The sequence below is a fragment of the Saccopteryx bilineata genome, chromosome 8 (genome assembly GCF_036850765.1).
Source record: "Saccopteryx bilineata isolate mSacBil1 chromosome 8, mSacBil1_pri_phased_curated, whole genome shotgun sequence".
NCBI lineage: Eukaryota > Metazoa > Chordata > Mammalia > Chiroptera > Emballonuridae > Saccopteryx > Saccopteryx bilineata.
Genome location: NC_089497.1, coordinates 50,895,670 through 50,916,070, shown reverse-complemented (window position 1 = coordinate 50,916,070; position 20,401 = coordinate 50,895,670). Strand labels below are relative to the sequence as shown.

Genomic DNA, 20,401 nt, shown 5'->3' with positions numbered 1-20,401 from the left:
AGGCAAAAGCCATGGTTGCTTTAATGACAAAAGTAAAGTACTGGCTGCAGTACTGGGCTGAACACAGCACAGCAGGGATAGAATGAGCAGTTCTGATTAATCACTAGGGGGGACATTTGAGCTACTCCCTTTCCCTTATATCTGCTCTAAAGAAGTTCCCCTTCCTGGCCCTGGCCGGTTGGCTCAGCGGTAGAGCGTCGGCCTGGTGTGCGGGGGACCCGGGTTCGATTCCCGGCCGGGGCACACAGGAGAAGCGCCCATTTGCTTCTCCACCCCCCACCCCCTCCTTCCTCTCTGTCTCTCTCTTCCCCTCCCGCAGCCGGGGCTCCGTTGGAGCAGGGATGGCCCGGGCGCTGGGGTGGCTCCTTGGCCTCTGCCTCAGGCGCTAGAGTGGCTCTGGTCGCTGCAGAGCGACGCCCCGGAGGGGCAGAGCATCGCCCCCTGGTGGGCAGAGCGTGGCCCCTGGTGGGCGTGCCGGGTGGATCCCGGTTGGGCGCATGCGGGAGTCTGTCTGACTGTCTCTCCCCGTTTCCAGCTTCAGAAGAAAAATAAAATAAAATAAAATAAAATAAAATAAAGAAGTTCCCCTTCCTGACTTCTTCATTCTCATCTCTGCTTCCTGACTTTCTCATTCTTGTCCCTGCTTCTCTTTGTGTGTAACAATAGATACCGGTCAGGACTGGGGGTCAGGGCCGTGGTGTGAAACCTGTATAGGGGATTGTGAGGTGGTCTCCCCTGGGTCCCTCAGTGCACTCCATGTGGTCTCCGAGTAGTCATTGTGTCTACGACAAGTGGTGCCCTGTGTGAGGAACAGGAACCAAATGACAGCTGTGGGTAGTATGGACATTTTAATGACGTTAATTCTTCCTATCCATGAACACAGTATATGCTTCCATTTGTTTTGTGTCTTCCTTGATTTTTAATTCAATGTCTTATAATTTCAAAAGTAAGAACTATATCAAAAGGAATACTCAGTGAAGTCTGAGCTCTGTGTGTATGTCCTGCATGCCATTTCCACCCCATTGCCTATATAACTATTTTCTCTAGTTTTTGGTGTCTCTCTTTTCTGTTTCATTTTCTAAATATTAGCAAACACTTATGTATATTGTTACTTTACCTTTTTATACAGGGATAGTATACTATATACATTATTTTGTAATTTTTCTTTTTTTGTGTGACAGAGACAGAGAAAGGGACAGATAGACAGGAAGCGTGAGAGATGAGAAGCATCAATTCTTTGTTGTGGCACCTTAGTTGTTCATTGATTGCTTTCTCATATGTGTCTTGACCAAGGGGCTACAGCAGACCGAGTGACCCCTTGCTCAAGCCAACAACCTTGGCTCAAGCTGGTGAGCCTTGCTCAAAGCAGATGAGCCTGCACTCAAGCTGGTGACCTCGGGGTTTTGAACCTGGCTCCTCCACATCCCAGTTCGATGCTCTGTCCTCTGCGCCACCGCCTGGTCAGGCTGTGCTTTTTTCTTAACATAACTTGGAAATCATTTCATATCGGTTCATGGAGATTTTGTGTTTTTTAAAATATACTCCTTTGTTATAGTATGTGTGGAGATGCCATTGTTTATTCAATGAGTTCTCCGTAGCTGGACTTTTGGGTTGTTTCCAATAATTTGTTATGGTAAATGATGCTGCAGTTAAAAAAACTTTGGTATATATATGTTTAATTCTGGTGGAAGTATATCTTTAAGACAGACTCCCAGAGGTACAATTGCTGGGTAAAGGATAAACGCATATGTGATTTTGGTTTTGTCCAATTGCCTTCTATAGAGTTTGTATCATTTTCCAATTTTACCAGTGTTATTTGAGAGTGGTTATTTTTCCATAACCTCATGAATGAGTATGTTGTTGGGCTTTCACATTTTGAGTGGTTTTAATTTACATTTTTTATTATGAATAAATTTGAACATTTTTTCCATATGTTTAAGGGCAAGAGAATTTTTTTCTATGAATTATGTGACTTTGGCTCATTTTCTATTTTGTTTTTGGTCCTGGAGTTTCAAAATTTCTCATATATTAAGGAGAATAGTACTTTGTGGTATAAAAGTATATTTCTCCAAGTTTCTCATGTGGCTTTTGACTTTGTTTATTGTGTGTTTTGTATAGCATTTTTCAAAAATGTAGTTAATTTTGTGAATTTTAGAATCAGTAATGTTTTTCTTACTCTCATCTTTTTTTCATGTCTATCTACAGTTATATCTTAATTTATTAAAAGTTTCATTTATACACAATGATTAAATTTTTTTCTGCACCTTTTATCTTGTAACTTTTTCCTCCAACTTTCATTTACTAACTTGCTTTTGTATTTGGATATCTCTCTAATTTCCATTTGTTGTTGGATATATTTCTGTTTCATTTTTTGATCTGCCAATAGACCAATTTTTACCAATTTGTACACTGGTCCCTCTGTTTTAATTAAAAATGTTTATTGTATGTCTTATCTAGTACAGCTAGTTTCTTTCATTGCTGTTTCTTTTTCAGTTCTTACCATATGTAGCATAAAGTACACTGACAATTCCAGTGAGATATAGAAACATTCTTGTACATCTCTGTTCTTATCCTTTCTTTGTGCTGTACTATTTTTTTTTTTTTTGTATTTTTCTGAAGCTGGAAACAGTCAGACAGACTCCCGCATGCGCCCGACCGGGATCCACCCGGCACGCCCACCAGGGGGCGACGCTCTGCCCACCAGGGGGCGATGCTCTGCCCCTCCGGGGCTTCGCTCTGCCACGACCAGAGCCACTCCAGCGCCTGGGGCCAAGGAGCCATCCCCAGCGCCCGGGCCATCTTTGCTCCAATGGAGCCTTGGCTGCGGGAGGGGAAGAGAGAGACAGAGAGGAAGGAGGGGGGGCGGGGTGGAGAAGCAAATGGGCGCTTCTCCTATGTGCCCTGGCCGGGAATCGAACCCGGGTCCCCCGCATGCCAGGCCTACGCTCTACCGTTGAGCCAACCGGCCAGGGCCGAAACACATCTCAATTTTTTTAAGTTTTTATGGGAGTGAGTGTCATAAACTCAAGATGTTGTATGTTTGAGACTGTTGTAACCTGGGGACCTCCTGAGGTTCACTTAATCTCTAAGATATATAAATCAATGCTTTTCATCAACTTTGGGAAGTTTTTAGCCATAATTTCTTTTATAAAATTTTTATTGATTGATTTTAGACAGAAAAGAAGAGAGGGAAAAAGAGAGAGAGAGAGAGAGAGAGAAACATTGATTTATTGTTTCACTTATATATTTATGTATTCATTGGTTGATTTTTATGTGCCCTGCCTGACAGGATTGAACCTGCAACCTTGGCCTATCAGGAGATGCTCTAATCAGCTGAGCTACCCAGCCAGAACTAGCCATAATTCCTTCATTTTGTTGTTGTTTCTTTCTGTTTTCCTCTGGTGCTTTTATTATACACATGTTGGTGCACTTAATGCTTCCCCACATTTCTCTTGGGCTTTGTTCATGTTTTCTTCCTCGATTGCATGATCTCTATCGATCTGTCTTCACATTTGCTGCTTCTCCTTCTGCCAGCTTGCATCTACTGTTGAGCTCAGGAGTGAATTGTTTATTTCCATTCTTGTACTTTTCAACTCCAGAATTTCTTTTATTTGGCTCTTTTTTAAATCATTTTTTTTCTTTATTCTTAGTCTCCATTTGATGAGACATTGTCATTAGACTTTTCTTTACTTCATTAGGAATGGTTTTCTTTGTTCTTTGACCAAAATTATGTCTGCTTTGAAGTCTTTGTCTGATAGTTCTGACATCTGAGACTTACTAAAAGTGTTTCTTTTGCCTGATTTTTTTCTGTGTTTGGTACACACTTTTCTGGGATTTTTTTTTTTGCATGTCTTACAGGTTTTCTTTTATTGCTGAATCCAGGACATTTTAGATAATATATTGTAGCAAGCATGGATATTGATTCCTCCTTCTCCTTGCTCCACTTTCTATTTTTCTGACTCTTTCTTAGAAATACTAAAGTACTTGACATCATAATATTGAGATTAAATGTATATGTGATTGCCTGACCTGTGGTGGCACATGGATAAAATGTCGACCTGGAGCGCTGAGGTTGCCAGTTTGAAACCCGGGGCTTGCCCGGTCAAGGCACATACCAGAAGCAACTACAAGTTGATGCTTCCTGCTCCTCTCTCTATCATTTCTCTTTCTCGCTTCTCTCTCTCTGCATCCCAGTCCGACGCTCTATCCACTGCGCCACCGCCTGGTCAGGCTCGCTTCTCTCTCTAAAATGAATATTTTTTTAAAAAGGATCTGTGATTAAAGTTCCTGGATTCTGTAAAATACAGTTTATATACTTAGTGATCTTTTTCTTTTCTCTTGGCCGTGAGTTATTTATGGATAAATGAAATTTCCATATAAATGAGGTATTATCACATTTAGAAATTTTTTTAAAAACTGAGGTCTTTGTTTTAAATATGACATTTACATTTACTTGTTCCTTTTGTAATGCAATAGTTTAGGCTAATGAATGATGCTTCTTCCCTTCAGGTTACACCTGTGTTTGAGGATTGGACTACTATTGATTGGTATCGATTTTTCTGTTTATGGGAGAAGTTGCCAACATCTATGAAACGGGTGGCAGAGCTAGTAGGAGTTGAAGAAGGGTTCTTGGCTCACTGTGTGAAGGGAAAAGTAGTAGCTAGAACTGAGAGACAACATCGACAAATGGCCATTCATAAAAGGTAAATATCAAGGACCCTGAACTACCCTGTATTTAACACAGTAGAGGTCCAGTTTATTGTAGTTACTTTCATTGTCACTAAATAAAAATTTTGGCTGTATATAGTAAATTTGAATTTACTGTATTTACTGAATTTATTAATATATTAGTTTCTTCCTTGCTACTTGTAATTTAGAAGCCATTATATATGAAGATGTTTTAAAATAGAACATTTAATTAATTACTTTCTCTCCTTAGAGAAATATGAATCAGGATGCTTTAAGGAAAGAATGATACTCCTATCATCCTTAGAAGTGATTCATTACCAGTAGGGAAGAGTCAAGAGAAATTGCATAGGCTTTTAGCTTTTTGGAAATATAGTACAATTCTTTTTCTTCTTCTTATTATTTTTTGTGACAGAGACAGAGACAGAGAGAGGGACAGATAGGGATGGACAGACAGGAAGGGAGAGAGATGAGAAGCATCAATTCTTCGTTGCAGCATCTTAGTTATTCATTGATTGCTTTCTCATATGTGCCTTGACCCGGAGGCTAAAGCAGACCAAGCAACCCATTGCTCAAGCCAGCGACCTTGGGCTCAAGCTGGTGAGCTTTGCTCAAACCAGATGAGCCCATGCTCAAACTGGCGACCTCGGGGTTTTGAACCTGGGTCCTCCGCATCCCAGTCCGATGCTCTATCCACTGCGCCACCACCTGGTCAGGCTACAATTATTTTTTATTAAAGCATTAGTCTCTAGTATATTATTTACAACATAGTCAAGTGTAAATTTTGTAAGGATTTATATACTTGGATTACTTGTGGCACTATTGCCTTTTTTTTTCAATGAGAGAAGGAGAGATAGTGAGACAGACTCCTGCATGTGCCTTGACCGAGATCTACTGATGCTTGAATCAACTGAGCTAATATTAGTGCCTGAGGCTGGCACACTCAGATCACCCGAGCTCTCCTCAATACCTGGGCAATGCTTGAACCCACTGAGCCACTGGCTGCAGAAGGGGAAGAGGGAGAGAGAGTGGGAAAGAAGCAGATGGTCACATCTCTTGTGTGCCCTGACTGGGAATCAAACCCAGGACGTCCATATGCCAGGCTGATGCTCTATCCACTGAGCCAGCCAGCCAAGACCACTATTGCCTTTCAAATTAAAACTTTTTTATACTCAAATTTTATAATTTTATTAAAATATAATTAGATGACCATATAACTGTGTATCAGATGTTGTTTTAAATTTTTGTGCCATCACATTTTTTGAATCAAGTCTTATTTTTTGAAATTAGCAGTATTGAAGCATAGAGGAAATCTTTTTGTTGTACAGATACTAAGTTCTTTGTTATAGTACTAACATACAGTATGTCAGAACTTTACAAACATTGAGCTCAGTCTTTATCTGCTAATCCTACCTTATTAGGGATCTTCTCAGAGTGTAAACTGTCTCTTGCCTTTTTGGTTCTTACTTGTTTTGCAACATACATTATGTATTCATGGTAGTCATAAGTGATCTTTTATCATACTTTTGGTAATTTACTTTCCAGGTTTTTTACCAGTCTTGTGTTATTAGATTTAATCAATGAAGTTCCCTTAAAGGAAATTAATCAGAAGTATGGATGTAATCGTGGGCAGCTTCAATCTTTACAACAGTCATCTGCTGTTTATGCAGGTCAGTTAAACAGGGGTTTCCACATTTTTTTAAGACTGTGGTCTGAGGTACTGGCTGGGTAATTCAGTTGGTTGGAGCATCATCCTGATGTGACAAGGTTGCAGGTTTAACCACGGATCAGGGCACATACAACAGTCAACCAATGAATGCATGAACAAGTGGAACAACAAATTGATCTTTCTCTTTCTCCCTCCCCTTTCTTCTTCTCTCCCTTCCCCTCTCCCTTCCTCTCTCTTCCTCCCTCTCTCTCTTCCTCCCTCTCTCTCTTCTTCTCTCCCTTCATCCTTTCTCTCTCTTTAAAATCAATTTGAAAGAAAGAAACTCTGGTTTGAGGCCAAGTTAAGATTACTTTTTTTCAAATTCCACTTTATTTTCGTCTCCTCTAAAAGTGAGGGGGTCGTGTCAAGCCATAATTTTGTACAGTCCCTAACATTTTTAGAACACCTAGAACTATGGTTCTCTGAGCTCAGTTGTCTTGCTATAGAAAACTGGCAGCTAGCTGAGTATCTGGACCTTAGTGTCCCCTCCCATTTCTTAGCACCCTGCTGACCATCCTTTTGTTTTCTGTTTCTTTTTAATTTTCTTTTTTATTTTTCTGTTGCTTGTTGTAAGGAGAAACAGACACAAAGCTCTCAGTGATTCTCCTTTTCTAATATAGTTACTGATTAATACTTGCTGTTGAGAAAGAGGGTAGCAAATGGAAAGGGATTTCTGTCTGACTGTTCTAAATTATCTCTTGTCTAAGGAAACAGTTTTTTTAAAAAGATTTTATTGATTTGGCCCTGGCCGGTTGGCTCAGCGGTAGAGCGTCGGCCTGGCGTGCGGGGGACCCGGGTTCGATTCCCGGCCAGAGCACACAGGAGAAGCGCCCATTTGCTTCTCCACCCCCCCCCCCCCCCTTCCTCTCTGTCTCTCTCTTCCCCTCCTGCAGCCGGGGCTCCATTGGAGCAAAGATGGCCCGGGCGCTGGGGATGGCTCCTTGGCCTCTGCCCCAGGCGCTAGAGTGGCTCTGGTCGCGGCAGAGCGACTCCCCAGAGGGGCAGAGCATCGCCCCCTGGTGGGCAGAGCATCGCCCCCTGGTGGGCGTGCCGGGTGGATCCTGGTCGGGCGCATGCGAGAATCTGTCTGACTGTCTCTCCCGTCTCCAGCTTCAAAAAAAAAAAAATAAAAAAAAATTTTTATTGATTTTAGAGAGGAGGGATTGAGAGAGAGAGAGGTGTGGGGGAGGAGTGGGAAGCATCTACTCATAGTTGCTTCCATATGTTGCTATGACCAGGCAAGCTTAGGTTTCAAACCGGTGACCTCAGCATTCCGGGTTGACGCTTCATCCACTGCTCCACCACAGGTCAGGCAGTAGTTTTGTTTAATAAAATTTAACCCGCATTCTGCTGTCCCCAAGGGCCCTTTACTCTGACTCTGCAGTAAGCTGACAGCAGCCTCGCCTTGGCTCACTTCTTTCCCAGCATTTTCTAGGGAGCCAGAGCAGCCCCACCTGGTCCCTCCTGCTGCTACTTCTCTCCCAGACCCTGTTTCACTGGCCCCTGCTTTAACAAAGTACATACTCCTGGAATCACCTGGAAGAAAACAACAACCCATGTTCTATGAGCTAGGCAAACAGGACAGCTATGGGTCTGGTTTTACCAAGAAATCCTTATTAGTCTTTCGGAAGGAAACCGGGTCGCTGGAGAGTGTGTGTACTGTGAAGGTGTGTCCATATAAGAAGGAGGACCGAGGGAAAGATGGGGGTGGGTGGTAAGGCAGGAGAGACTCACCCTTCACCTCGCTGGCATCAGAAACCCCAGACTGCCTCTGGGGCAGTGATTTTCTTAATGACTGGGCTTGGCTGCTCTGGCCTCTATTTCAGGGGTCTTTGGTTATTGAGCTGCGCAAACCTTTGAGGAAAATATCAATGGGAGCTTTACTTTTTGAAGTCTTCTCAGCACTTGAATATTTAAATCAGCTCTCTTGTTCTCCTCTAGGTGAAAAGAGCCCCTTACCTGTTTTTTTTTTTCTCCTTTACCTATTTCTTCAGAGTTCTCTCTTTCTTTAAAAAAAAAAAAAAAGGAAGAGAGAGTGAAAGAGAAGAATGAATAGAGTGAGGGCTTTTTTGTTTTGTGGTTATGTGCTCTGCCTTAGTTTTTCTAAATTTCAAGTACATGATTAAGAATAAATGAGATGACATTTAATGTATTTAGCACATATGTTGGCCATTAGTTAGGACCTTAACATATGTCTTATTCTCCCATTAACTTACTCTGTGGGTCTGTTAAACTTGACAATTGTCCAGGAAAAAAAGGAACAATGCAACCAAAATATATTTACAGAAATAGAGAATTAATCTGTAAAGAATTTTTTTAAGTGAGGGGGGGAGATAGGTAGACTCCTGTATGCACCCCAACCAGGATCCACCTGGCAGTCCCCGTCTGGGGTCAGTGCTGGAACCAATTGAGCTATCCTCCAAACTGGGGCTGATGCTCCGGCCAGTTAAGCCACTGACTGCGAGAGGGGAAGAGAGAGAGGAGGGGGAGAGGGAGGGGAAGGGAAGCAGATGGTCGCTTCTCATGTGTGCCCTATCAGGTGATAGAACCCGGAAGTCTGCTCACTGAACCACTGGTCTATCCACTGAGCCAACTGGTCCAAGTTTTAATTCAATAAATATTCTATGCATATCCTAGGGATGATTACAGTATTTTGCAACCGCCTGGGCTGGCACAACATGGAGCTACTGCTTTCCCAATTTCAGAAGCGTCTTACCTTTGGCATCCAGAGGGAGTTGTGTGACCTTGTCCGGGTGTCCTTACTTAATGCCCAGCGAGCCAGATTCTTCTATGCTTCCGGCTTTCTTACTGTGGCAGATCTCGCCAGAGCAAATATTGCTGATGTGGAGACTGTTCTGAAAAATGCTGTGCCTTTTAAAAGGTAAGAGAGATCCCCGTCTGCAGAGGTTATCAAATGAAAAATCATGTCAATTTGTAAATAGATACTGTATTAAAATATTTTTCTCTTTGATAACATCATGACATACATGGTATAAGTGGGAGAAAATGTGGCTGCTTCTTTCCCCTTTAGGATTACTTTTCATTTTTTTTATACTTTTAAAATATTCCATGACTTAAAAAGATATATCTAAAAGTATCATAATTTTCCCTTAGGAAGACTGAGTAAAAGTAGGTTACCAATGCTTTCTGCCTTGATGGATTTAGATTTTCCTATAATGTATATCCAGGACTTATGTTAGATTTTCTTAGGCAAGAGCATTTAAAAATGTGCTCCTCTTGAATATTCTTTGGACCAATTCTAGTCCCTCCAAACAATTGTGAGAAGAGGATTCCTTGACTATTGTGTGCAAGTGTGTAACCAATTCATATGCTGGACTCAGCATATAATCAAGGAAAAGTTTAAGTATTTTCTTAACCACTATTCTTTGAACTCATTCTTATATGAAACCGCAGCCAGATCGTATTGCTACTTAGGCACTTACAGGTTCTAACAGTTTTATTTTCAGATCTTAAAAATTGGTTCTAAATTGATAAAAGCTTCAGTCTCATTTCTATTTCAATGTTTCTTCCCTCGCATTCAGTTTAGGCCTGATACAGGCTCTGAAACCTGTAATATGTGTGGGAAGGGATGGGGCATAGTTAAAGTAGCAGTCTTGCTGTTGGCCTATGCCACCTCACATGGTGACTGCTCCCTCAACCCCCCCCGCCCCAGGTATGGCTCCTGTGGGACCCTGAAGCCGCATGCACAGCACCCAGCATGGCTGTGGGGCATACCTACTTTTACCTAGATTTTGAAGGATGGAATTACCTGGAATTAGGAATGCGTCCCAGGGAGAGAACTGCACAGTGGTGGCCACTGTAGAGTCCCCATTAGGTCAATACTCAGTGAAGCTGCAGGCGTGGGACCACTCCTTTGACCCCAGACCAGAAGAGCAACTGCTGTGTGATTTTGTCACTTTGGATTGACATGGAGTATGCTTTAAAACAGGGGTCCCCAAACTTTTTACACAGGGGGCCAGTTCACTGTCCCTCAGACTGTTGGAGGGCCGCCACATACAGTGCTCCTCTCACTGACCACCAATGAAAGAGGTGCCCCTTCGGAAGTGCAGCAGGGGCCGAATAAATGGCCGCAGTTTGGGGACGCGGGCCTAGAGTCTAGAACAGGGGTTCCCAAACTTTTTACACAGGGGGCCAGACCGTTGGAGGGCCGGACTATAAAAAAAAACATGAACAAATCCCTATGCACAGTGCACATATCTTATTTTAAAGTAAAAAAAAAACAAAATGGGAACAAATACAATATTTAAAATAAAGAACAGGTAAATTTAAATCAACAAACTGACCAATATTTCAATGGGAACTATGCTCCTCTCACTGACCACCAATGAAAGAGGTGCCCCTTCCGGAAGTGCGGCGGGGGCGGATAAACGGCCTCAGGGGGCTGCATGTGGCCCGCGGGCCGTAGTTTGGGGGCCCCTGCTTTAAAACCTTCTTTTAGCTGGGACCAGACCCTCCAGGTCTTTGGGAGGCCAAGATGCACCCGTTGCAAGCTCCGTGATTGGTGGGAGGCAGAGAGGAGGCTGTTGCTGGCTGAGGGCCCAGGCCAGCGTGTCTGTCCTCCAACCTTCCAGTCACCTCGATATATTCAGCTGCACCATGGCCCTGGAGGCCAAAGGCGCTGCACTTGTCTGCTTCATAGTGAGGCTCAAATGCAAGAAATGGGAGAACAAGGAGGGCAAGGTGGTCGCCATGATTCCCTGGCCTGACCTGAAGCTCAAAGTGGCCCAACAGAAGACCCTACCACCTAGACCCCGCCCAGGAATGGAAGTGGCAGTGACAGCTGTGAGGAGCTCAAGCAGCAGGCGTCTTGGGAGCAGGAGTTCCTGTTGGAGACATCAGGGAGGCGGCGGGCAGGCGCTGTGCATGGCTATGGGGCGGAGATCCGTTTCCCCTCGGTGCATGCATGCTAGCACACATCTTGGAGCAGCACCCTCACCCTGGACCGGAGCACTTCCGAGAAACCAACATCCCGGAGGCCTGGACCGAGGGGGCGGCCCTTTTGCAAGATGTTGGAGCTGAGCAGCCATCCCCACCCAACTCAGACTCAGGCCAGATGTCAGTGCAGACCCTGACTCTGCCCAGACCCTGCCAGAATGCGAACGGAGACTGCTGTTCTTCTAGACTCCAAAGACAACCTATTCCTCCTCAGGGGACTCCGCCCCCTTGGGCTTCCTGCTGCCCCTGCCAGAGCCATGGTCAGAGGTGGAAGGAGCCCCCTGAGAAAGAGCGGGTCAGAAAGACGAGAGGCAAGTCCATGACCAAACACCTGGACCTGGGCCCCGACCTGGACCCTGACCCAACCCCTTTACTCCTTCCACCCTCCCCCCAGCTCTGCCGTCACTGAATAACCCACGGAGACTCTCGCAGCTGCCACTGAAGTCTACACTTCCCTGATGGCAGCTTCCCTCCCGGATTGCCCTCCAGCTGGTTTCCCAGGCGCCAGCTAAGGATCTCACCCAGCAAGGCACACCCTAAGGAGGGAGAGCTGCCTAAGGAGGCCTTCCCCAGCTGGGAAGCGCCTCTCCAGCTCCCCTCGGGCTTCACGGGGCCCTGGATCTCCAGGTTGTGTGGACGGAGGAGCCCTCGGTGGTTAGCCTACTGCAAGACCGGTCCAGGCATCACTAGGGCACCGAGGGTGTGGGAGCAGGTGACACCTCAGACTGGCCGGCAGTTCTGTCAGAACTCAGCACCACTGTGGGGGTGTGGGGGCTGCTGCAAGAGGCAGGAGTGGTGCGGAGGCTATCGCTTCCTCCGTGAGGTGGTGGGGGAGGCAGTGTCCCCATTAGTCCTCTCACTCTGAAATGAGCTGGCCTCTCTGCCACCTGATGAAGAGCAAAACCTGGTGCCAAGGCAGAATGGAGGAGAGGAAGGGGGCACAGAAGAATGTCTACCTAGTGAGGTGGGCGAGGGTGGCTGAGGCTGTCCCGTGGTAAGCACTGGCTTGTGGAGAACACCACCCAGTCCTTCTGCTGACCCTACTCTCTGTCCCCTGACGGCCTCCCACCCTCTCTTAGCCCCCCACCATTCTCCCCTGGCACAGTGCCTCACACAAGAAATAGGTGGCCATCACGGGGTGTGAGCCTCTTCTCCCAGACCTGTTTAGGCTCCTAAACCAGGAGGCCTGCAGGAGAACCAAGCCATCCACCTGGAGGCTTCATTCACCCAATCTTTGTCCCCTATTTTCCCATCGTATGTATTTCCTTTGTTGACAATATATTATTATTATTATTATTTTTTTTTTTTTTACTAAAAAAACCTTATAAAAGTATTGTTCTCCTCTGGGGCCTCTGATTTTTTCAGAATCTTTGGGTATATTCATACTGGCTTAGAAGTGTGTACTGTTAGTTCCAGAGGTAAAAACACATTTAAATGTGGGAGTATCAGTGGTAACAATATACCATACAGCATACTAGAACCTACTGGGAGTCATCTGAAGGCAGTACACATTTAAAGAATTTAGTTGAAAAAAAGTTGTTTAACACATTTTAGAATTATTTCATATTATGCTTAGGCTGTTATTGTCATGGCTATGCCTCTTCTGAAAGTCCATAACTTTATTGATCAAAATTAGTGACAAATCAGGATCATGTGCCCTCTCATGGACGCAGTGAGAAAGATACATTACTCCTGAAGTGTTCTTTATCAGAAATGTCAACATGACTTTAATTATAAGAAAACCTCAGACAAATCTAAATTGAGAGACATTCTACAAAATAATTCACTAGTGCTTTTCAAAAATATCAAGGCAGTGAAAAACAAGGACTGAGCTGTTTATAATTAAAGGAGGATAAAAAAAAGACTTGACAACTCAATGCAGTACCTTATTTTAGATTGAATTAGATAAAGAAAGTAAAACAATTAGTAAAATTTAAGTAAGGTGTGGTTAGATACAGTATTGTATAATGTTAATTTTCCGAATAGAAACTGGTTTATCTGGCCATGGTCACCCTTGTTCTGTAAGAGCCAGATAACCCAGCTAAGCATTTAGATAGTCTCAGTTTGCCATTACCAACAATCTGTAATGAATTACCATGTGCATGTGTATTTTCATGTTGTTGGTGATGTTTCCTTAGAGTAAAATTTGGATTTTCAAAGGTAAGTGCACATGCAGCTTTATTAGATTCCAAATTTCCCTGCACAGGGATCTACTAAGTTGCATTCTCACAACCCTAACACCCACTAGCCTCACCAACAGAATCCATTGTTAGAGGTTTTCATTTTACCAGTCTGATAAATGAGAAATTGTATCTCAGTATGGTTTTAATGTACATTTCTGTAATTATAAGTGATAGTGAATATCTTTTCATATTTCAGGATCATTTTATTTTATATCTTTGTAGATTATCTGGTTATATCTTTTCCTTGGATTTTGGTCTTTTTTCTCTCCTTTTAAAAAAGATTTTATTTATTGCCCTGGCCACCTGGCTCAGTGGATAAAGTGTCGGCCCAGCATGTAGATATCTGGGTTCAATTCCCAGTCAGGGCACGCAGGAGAAGTGACCATTTGCTTCTCTCCTCCTCCCTCTCCCCATTCTCTCCCTCTCCCCATTCTCTCCCTCTTTCCCTCCTGTAGCCAGTAACTCAGTTGATTCAAGCATGGCCCCAGGTGTTGGGGGATAGCTCAGTTGGTCTGAGTGTTGGCCTCAGGAGATAAAAATAGCTTGGTTGATTCAGGCATCAGCCTCAGACGGATTGCTGGGTGGATCCTAGTTGAGGTGCATGTGGGAGTCTGTCTCACTATCTCCCCTCCTCTTACATGAAAAAAAAAAGATGTTATTCATTGATTTTACAGAGAGTGGAGAGGTGGGGACTGGGGAGTAAGAAGTATTGGCTCGCAGTTGGTTCACTTTGGTTGTTCACTGCTTGCTTGTTGCTTCTCCTGTGTTGTCCTGGGTTTCCAATCAGTGACCTCAGCGTTTCAGGTCAATGCTCTATTCACTGCTCTACCACAGGCCAGATGTATATTTTCTCAAAATTTATCAATTGTCTTTTAAATTTTATTACATCATTTTCCCCATGTAGAATTATTTTTTATTGATTTACTTTTTATTAATATTTTTTTCTGAATTAGTATACAGTAACTTTCCTGTATACTGAGATTAAAGAGGAATTCATACATTTTTTCTGATATTTTAAGTTTGCATTAAGAGTCCTGATGCATTTAGAGTTTTTGTATGTAGTTTGAAGTCTAGTTTTAATTTTATCTTTTTCCCATTTATAAAAAAGTTTATCTTGGTCCCTGTGATTTGAGATGCCAGCTTCATCATATACTAAATATCCATATGTAATTAGGTCTATTTCTGGACTTTCTATTCTGTTTACTATCTTTTTGTCAATTCTTGAGGAAGTACTGTGATCTTAATTAAAAGGTTTTATAGTATGTTTTAATGCCTGCTCAGGCAACTTCCCCCTCATAGCTTTTCAGTATTTTCCTGGCTATTTTTTGCATATTTTCTCATATGAAATTTAAAATGTCTGTTGATATTTTATTGGGGTTAGGTTTAGATTTAACTTAGAACTGACATCTTTATAATGTTGAGTCAAACTGCCCCTGGATAGCTAATATCTTTGCATTTGATAGTGTCTTTGTGATTTTGAGGAGTTTAAAAAACATTTCTGCACAAAGCTTTTCAGGAGTTTTCAAGTTTTTCTCATAAGAGTTTTGTACATTTCCTGTTAAATTTATTTCTATTTAATTTTTATTCTTTTAATTGGGGGCTTGTGTCTGTGATGTCTTCAACATGATTATTAGTCTATTAATTTTCCTATAATTTAATCCTGTTATTTTCTGAATTCTCTTATTGTTTAAATTACTTTTATCATTGATTCTCTAGGATTTCTAAGATACAGTCATACCATCTACAAGCAGAGATATTTTACTTCTTCCTTAACAATTTTTATACTTCTAATTGATTTCTCTTGTCTAATTGAATTGAAACCTCAGGTTTTTATCCAAGTTACCCTTTATGGTGTTGACTGTAGCTTATCTTCAGTTGAAAAGTGTGACAATTTAACCACGGTCATTCTTCTAGTCTCAACTCTTTCCCAGTTTCTACTTTCTTTTGGTCACTCTATAGTCCCTTCAAATACTTTGTCCAGAGTTCATATTATACAGAAGGGTGTGTGTATATATATATATATATATATATATATATATATATATATATTATAATATTTTTTTAATGGGGTGACATCAATAAATCAGGATACATATATTCAAAGATAACACATCCAGGTTATCTTGTCATTCAATTATGTTGCATACCCATCACCCAAAGTCAGATTGTCCTCTGTCACCTTCTATCTAGTTTTCTTTGTGCCCCTCCCCCTCCCCCTTTCCCTTTCCCTCTCCCCCCTCCCCCTGTAACCACCACACTCTTATCAATGTCTCTTAGTCTCACTTTTATGTCCCACCTACGTATGGAATAATGCAGTTCCTGGTTTTTTCTGATTTACTTATTTCACTTCGTATAATGTTATCAAGATCCCACCATTTTGCTGTAAATGATCCGATGTCATCATTTCTTATGGCTGAGTAGTATTCCATAGTGTATATGTGCCACATCTTCTTTATCCAGTCATCTATTGATGGGCTTTTTGGTTGTTTCCATGAGAAAGATATATTTTCAATGAAAGTTTTATGCTCACTTTTTTTAGGTTTTCATTTAAAGAATGTGTTAGTGAGGCCTTCCCTTATTATGATATGTACTTAAAATTTTTTAAAATTTATTATTATATGGCAGTATCCATCTCTTCCTGATGTTTCTTTTTTCTTTCTTTCCTTTTTAGTGAGAAAGAGAGACAGAGAGACAGGAAGGGAGAGAAATGAGAAGCATCAACTCATAGTTGCAGCACCTTAGTTGTTCATTGATTGCTTCTCATATGTGCCTTGACGGTGGGAGCGGGGGCTCTAGCTGAGCCAGTGACTTTGGGCTTAAGCCAGTGACCTCTAGGCTCAAGCCAGCAGCCATGGGGTCATGTCTATAATCTCACGCTTCAGCTGGTGAGCCTATGTTCAAGCCAGTGAACTTGAGGTTTGAACCTGGGTCCTCAGTGTCCCATGCTGATGCCTATCCACAGCGCCACCACCTGGTCAGGCGTGGTGTTTCATTTTTTTCCACAATTCTTATCACCAGTTGACACAGACTGTATTTTAATACTTGTTTATTTTTTGATATCTCCAACTAAAACATAAGCTCTATGAGAATAGTGCTGTTCCTTCCATTCCTAAGACAGCTAATGTTTAATAAATATTTGTTGTATAAATGAATCAGCAGATTAATTTATTTCTTTATCCTATCTCCTCTCTAGTGCCCGAAAGGCAGTGGATGAGGAAGAGGAAGCAGTTGAAGAACGTCGGCATATGCGAACTATTTGGATGACTGGCCAGAAAGGCTTGACTGAACGGGAAGCAGCAGCTCTTATAGTGGAGGAAGCTAGAATGATTCTACAGCAGGACTTGGTTGAAATGGGAGTGCAATGGAGTCCACATTCCCTCTTAGATTCTGATACACATTCATGGACCAGCAGTGAGTCAGACGAAGTAAAGGAGCATAAATTTACACACCCTACTAAGAATTCTGGTAAAAGATTAACATCAAAGAAAAAAAGTAACAAAATATTTAGTGAGTGTTCTGTTAAGGATTCACCAACTACAGTGCAAGATTTAGATAAAAGTAGAGAGCATACAAATTCCCTTTATCATCAGTTTCAGGATGGGAATCAAGAATGTCAGATACATTCAATTTCCAGAGCAAGAAAACGGGCTTCTTTGAATATAAGTAAAGAAAAGCTAGAAACCTCTCTGAATGAGGAAAAAATAGGCACTAAGAAATTTTTTCAGACTGTCTCATCTGAGAAAACAAAAAAAGAAGCCTTAAATTTCAAGTCAGAAAAGAAGAGTACAACCTTTCGATCTTGGAAACATAGGAAGCACCTAAAACGATCCCGGAACAGTAACCCTTTAAAGGACAATGGGACATGTAAAATCGATTCACAAAAACAGACTAAGTCTGATCTTGTTCATTGTGAAGATTCATTTACCGTAGATGAGAAGAATGTGGAATTTAGAAGTCCCGGGCTGTTTGCTAAAAATGCATCCTTTTGTGCTAAGGGAAAACATAACAAAGCATCATTCCCATTACAAACAAAACAGAGTTGTTCAAAGAACAAAATAACTAATGATACTAATGATATTCTTGAGGAACATTTTATCACAGTATTTCAGAGTAAAACAGGGACTTGTCCAGCCACTAGTGTGGTTAGTGAAAATGGAAGAGTATTCGATGTTGAATCAGAAAAAGTAGATAAAGTGCTGATACAAAATGACTCAAACAACCAGAATGTTTATGTTAAACACCATGATAACCATTCAATTAGCCGGTGCCCGGAAAAGCAGTGTGATAAACAGACAAACACTTATATACAGAAAAGAATACTAGAGGAGCAAATGCCTTGTGATATAGTAAGTAGTTGTATGAATAGAGACTCAAGTGCTATTATTATCAAGTGTAGAAGTATGAAGCTTAATGCTGAGAAAAAGAAATCAAATAATCCTCTGGCATCCGGAGATAACATAAGCAGCACTGAGATGCTCAATGGAGTATGTGTACCAACTGGAGCATTTGGTATATCTGAAGGCCAGCACGAGGACTTTCTAAATACCTCTAGAATACAAGAAAAAACAGATGCTTGTGCAGCAAACAAAACTAAAAATAATTGTGTTTCTGACTTAGGGTTAGTTATTTGTGATTTTGAAGATAGTTTCTACCTCGATACTCAGTCGGAGAAAATTATACAACAGATGGCAACTGAAAATGCCAAACAAGAAGCAAATGAAACCGACCTGGCAATGGAGATAATGCAGAAGAGCCTCAACAAACAGAGCTGGAGCTCTGTTCAGAACGAGATTCACATTACCTTTTCTGGTGACCAGCATTCTCCAGATCATTTGGGACCTAAGACTGCAGATACTGTAAAACAAAGCACTGGGTCACATGGAATTGGTATCCTGACTCCAGAAAGCTCACTTTTTCATTCTCCAATATTACTGAAGGAAAATGGCCTTTGTTTTAAAGGGAATGAGCTTTCTGTTACTGACTCCCAATTAAACAGTTTTCTTGAAGGTTATAAAACACAAGAAGCTCTGAAAACAGTTATATCTCTGGTTCCTCAAAAGAGAACTCCCCCTGATGTAGAAGCAGCATGTCAGCCAGTTCCTGAAACGAGTTTGAATTTGAGTGATAGTTTGCTATTTGACAGTTTCAGTGAAGAATACCTTGTAAAAGAACAGCCACCAGATGGAAGAGTAGAGGAACCTCTTTCTTCTGTGGTAACGTCAGACCATTTCACGAATTCTCTGTGTCTACAACCAGAGGGTCCAATTAAATCAAATATGGATGAGAATCAAGATAATCAGCAGCAGTTGACTTGCTTCAGTGATGAGTCTATTTTATTTTCAGAAATGGATTCTGCTCAGATGGTGGAAGCTTTGGATAACGTAGATACATTTCCTGTCCCAGATAAATATAATACTGCAGTGTCTTTTAGAGCATTAGCACTGAGTGGTCCAGTTGTTAATGATTTTCCCCAAAGAGAAGTAACTGGAGGAGATAAAGATGAAAAGTCTCCAAAATCCAAATTAACTGAGACAAGGCAAAATAATTCATTTGTATGGTCAGGAGCATCATTTGATTTAAGTCCAGGACTGCAAAGAATTTTAGATAAAGTACCCAGTCCTCTAGAAAATGAAAAGCTAAAATTAACCACTAGGAATTTGTCTAGTTTGAAAGAAAAAAATACAGAGTTAAATGACAAACAAGAAGAGGTTTCAAATTTGGAGCCAAATCAAGTGCAGGGAATTTCATTATCGCCTAATGTTGACAGAAAAGGCAAGATTGAGGCATTAGAGAACAATGGTATTCATGGGGAGACCCCGTTCCTTTTGCCTTGTAAAGAAAGCTGTGTAGTTGATGATAATGGACTCATTCCTCCTACACCCATTCCTGCATCAGCTTCTAAACTGTCATTTCCAGATATTCTTGGATCATCTTCTGTAAAACTTCAGAAAACTAGTAGTATTTTACAACTTGGTGGAAGTTGTTCATTTGGCTTGCCTTCAGATGTTAAAAACCATGATTTAAGTCCACATAGTAGAAATGAAGTAAAAGATGACAGTCCGATTAGAGGCACAAGTTTTTCACTGCGGTTATCACAGTATGGATCCCAGTTAACACCAACCTCATGCAGTGCAGAAAGCTTGGCCATAATTGATGTAGCAAGTGATCAAACTCTCTTTCACACGTTCATTAAGGAGTGGCAGGGCAAAAAGCGATTTTCCATCTCACTGGCTTGTGAAAAGATCAGTAATTTGACATCAAAAAGTACTACCATTGGTGGTAGGTTTAAGCAAGGTAAGAATTAAATATTTTTTTCACATTTATATGTAAAATAGTGGACTGAGAAGGGACTCAGACTTTTCAATATTGCATAGTAAATGTAATAAATTTGTTCAAAGTTATTAAGTTTCCCTTATGTGGGTTTACATTTAGAATAGCCTTACTGTTCAGCACAAGTACAGTGTGTCCGTAAAGTCATGGTGCACTTTTGACCGGTCACAGGAAAGCAACAAAAGACGATAGAAATGTGAAATCTGCACCAAATAAAAGGAAAACTCTCCCAGTTTCATACCTATTCAGTGCAGTTTGATGTGGGCTCACGCACAGATTTTTTAGGGCTCCTTAGGTAGCTATCCCGTATAGCCTCTACAGACTCGTCATTGACTGATAGCCTACCAGAACAGGGTTTCTCCACCAAACTGCCGGTTTCCTTCAACTGCTTATCCCACAGAGTAATGTTATTCCTATGTGGTGGCGCTTCGGTATAAATGCGCCGATATTCACATTGCACTTTGGTCACGGATTCGAATTTAGCGAGCCACAGAACACACTGAACTTTCCTCTGTACCGTCCACATCTCTACTGGCAC

At 41.7% G+C, this 20,401-nt stretch overlaps 1 protein-coding gene and 1 pseudogene across 2 annotated transcripts in view; both read left to right on the top strand.

Moving 5' to 3' along the window:
- Positions 1-20,401, top strand: part of POLQ (DNA polymerase theta) — a 136,219-nt gene that overhangs the window by 40,349 nt on the left and 75,469 nt on the right. For both annotated transcript variants that reach the window (XM_066241868.1, XM_066241869.1), the window contains 4 exons: positions 4,510-4,703; positions 6,232-6,356; positions 9,032-9,275; positions 16,727-19,827. In XM_066241868.1, the coding sequence (XP_066097965.1) occupies positions 4,510-4,703; positions 6,232-6,356; positions 9,032-9,275; positions 16,727-19,827 (3,664 nt within the window). The remainder of the gene's footprint in view (positions 1-4,509; positions 4,704-6,231; positions 6,357-9,031; positions 9,276-16,726; positions 19,828-20,401) is intronic.
- Positions 11,012-12,172, top strand: LOC136312159 (spindlin interactor and repressor of chromatin-binding protein pseudogene; annotated as a pseudogene).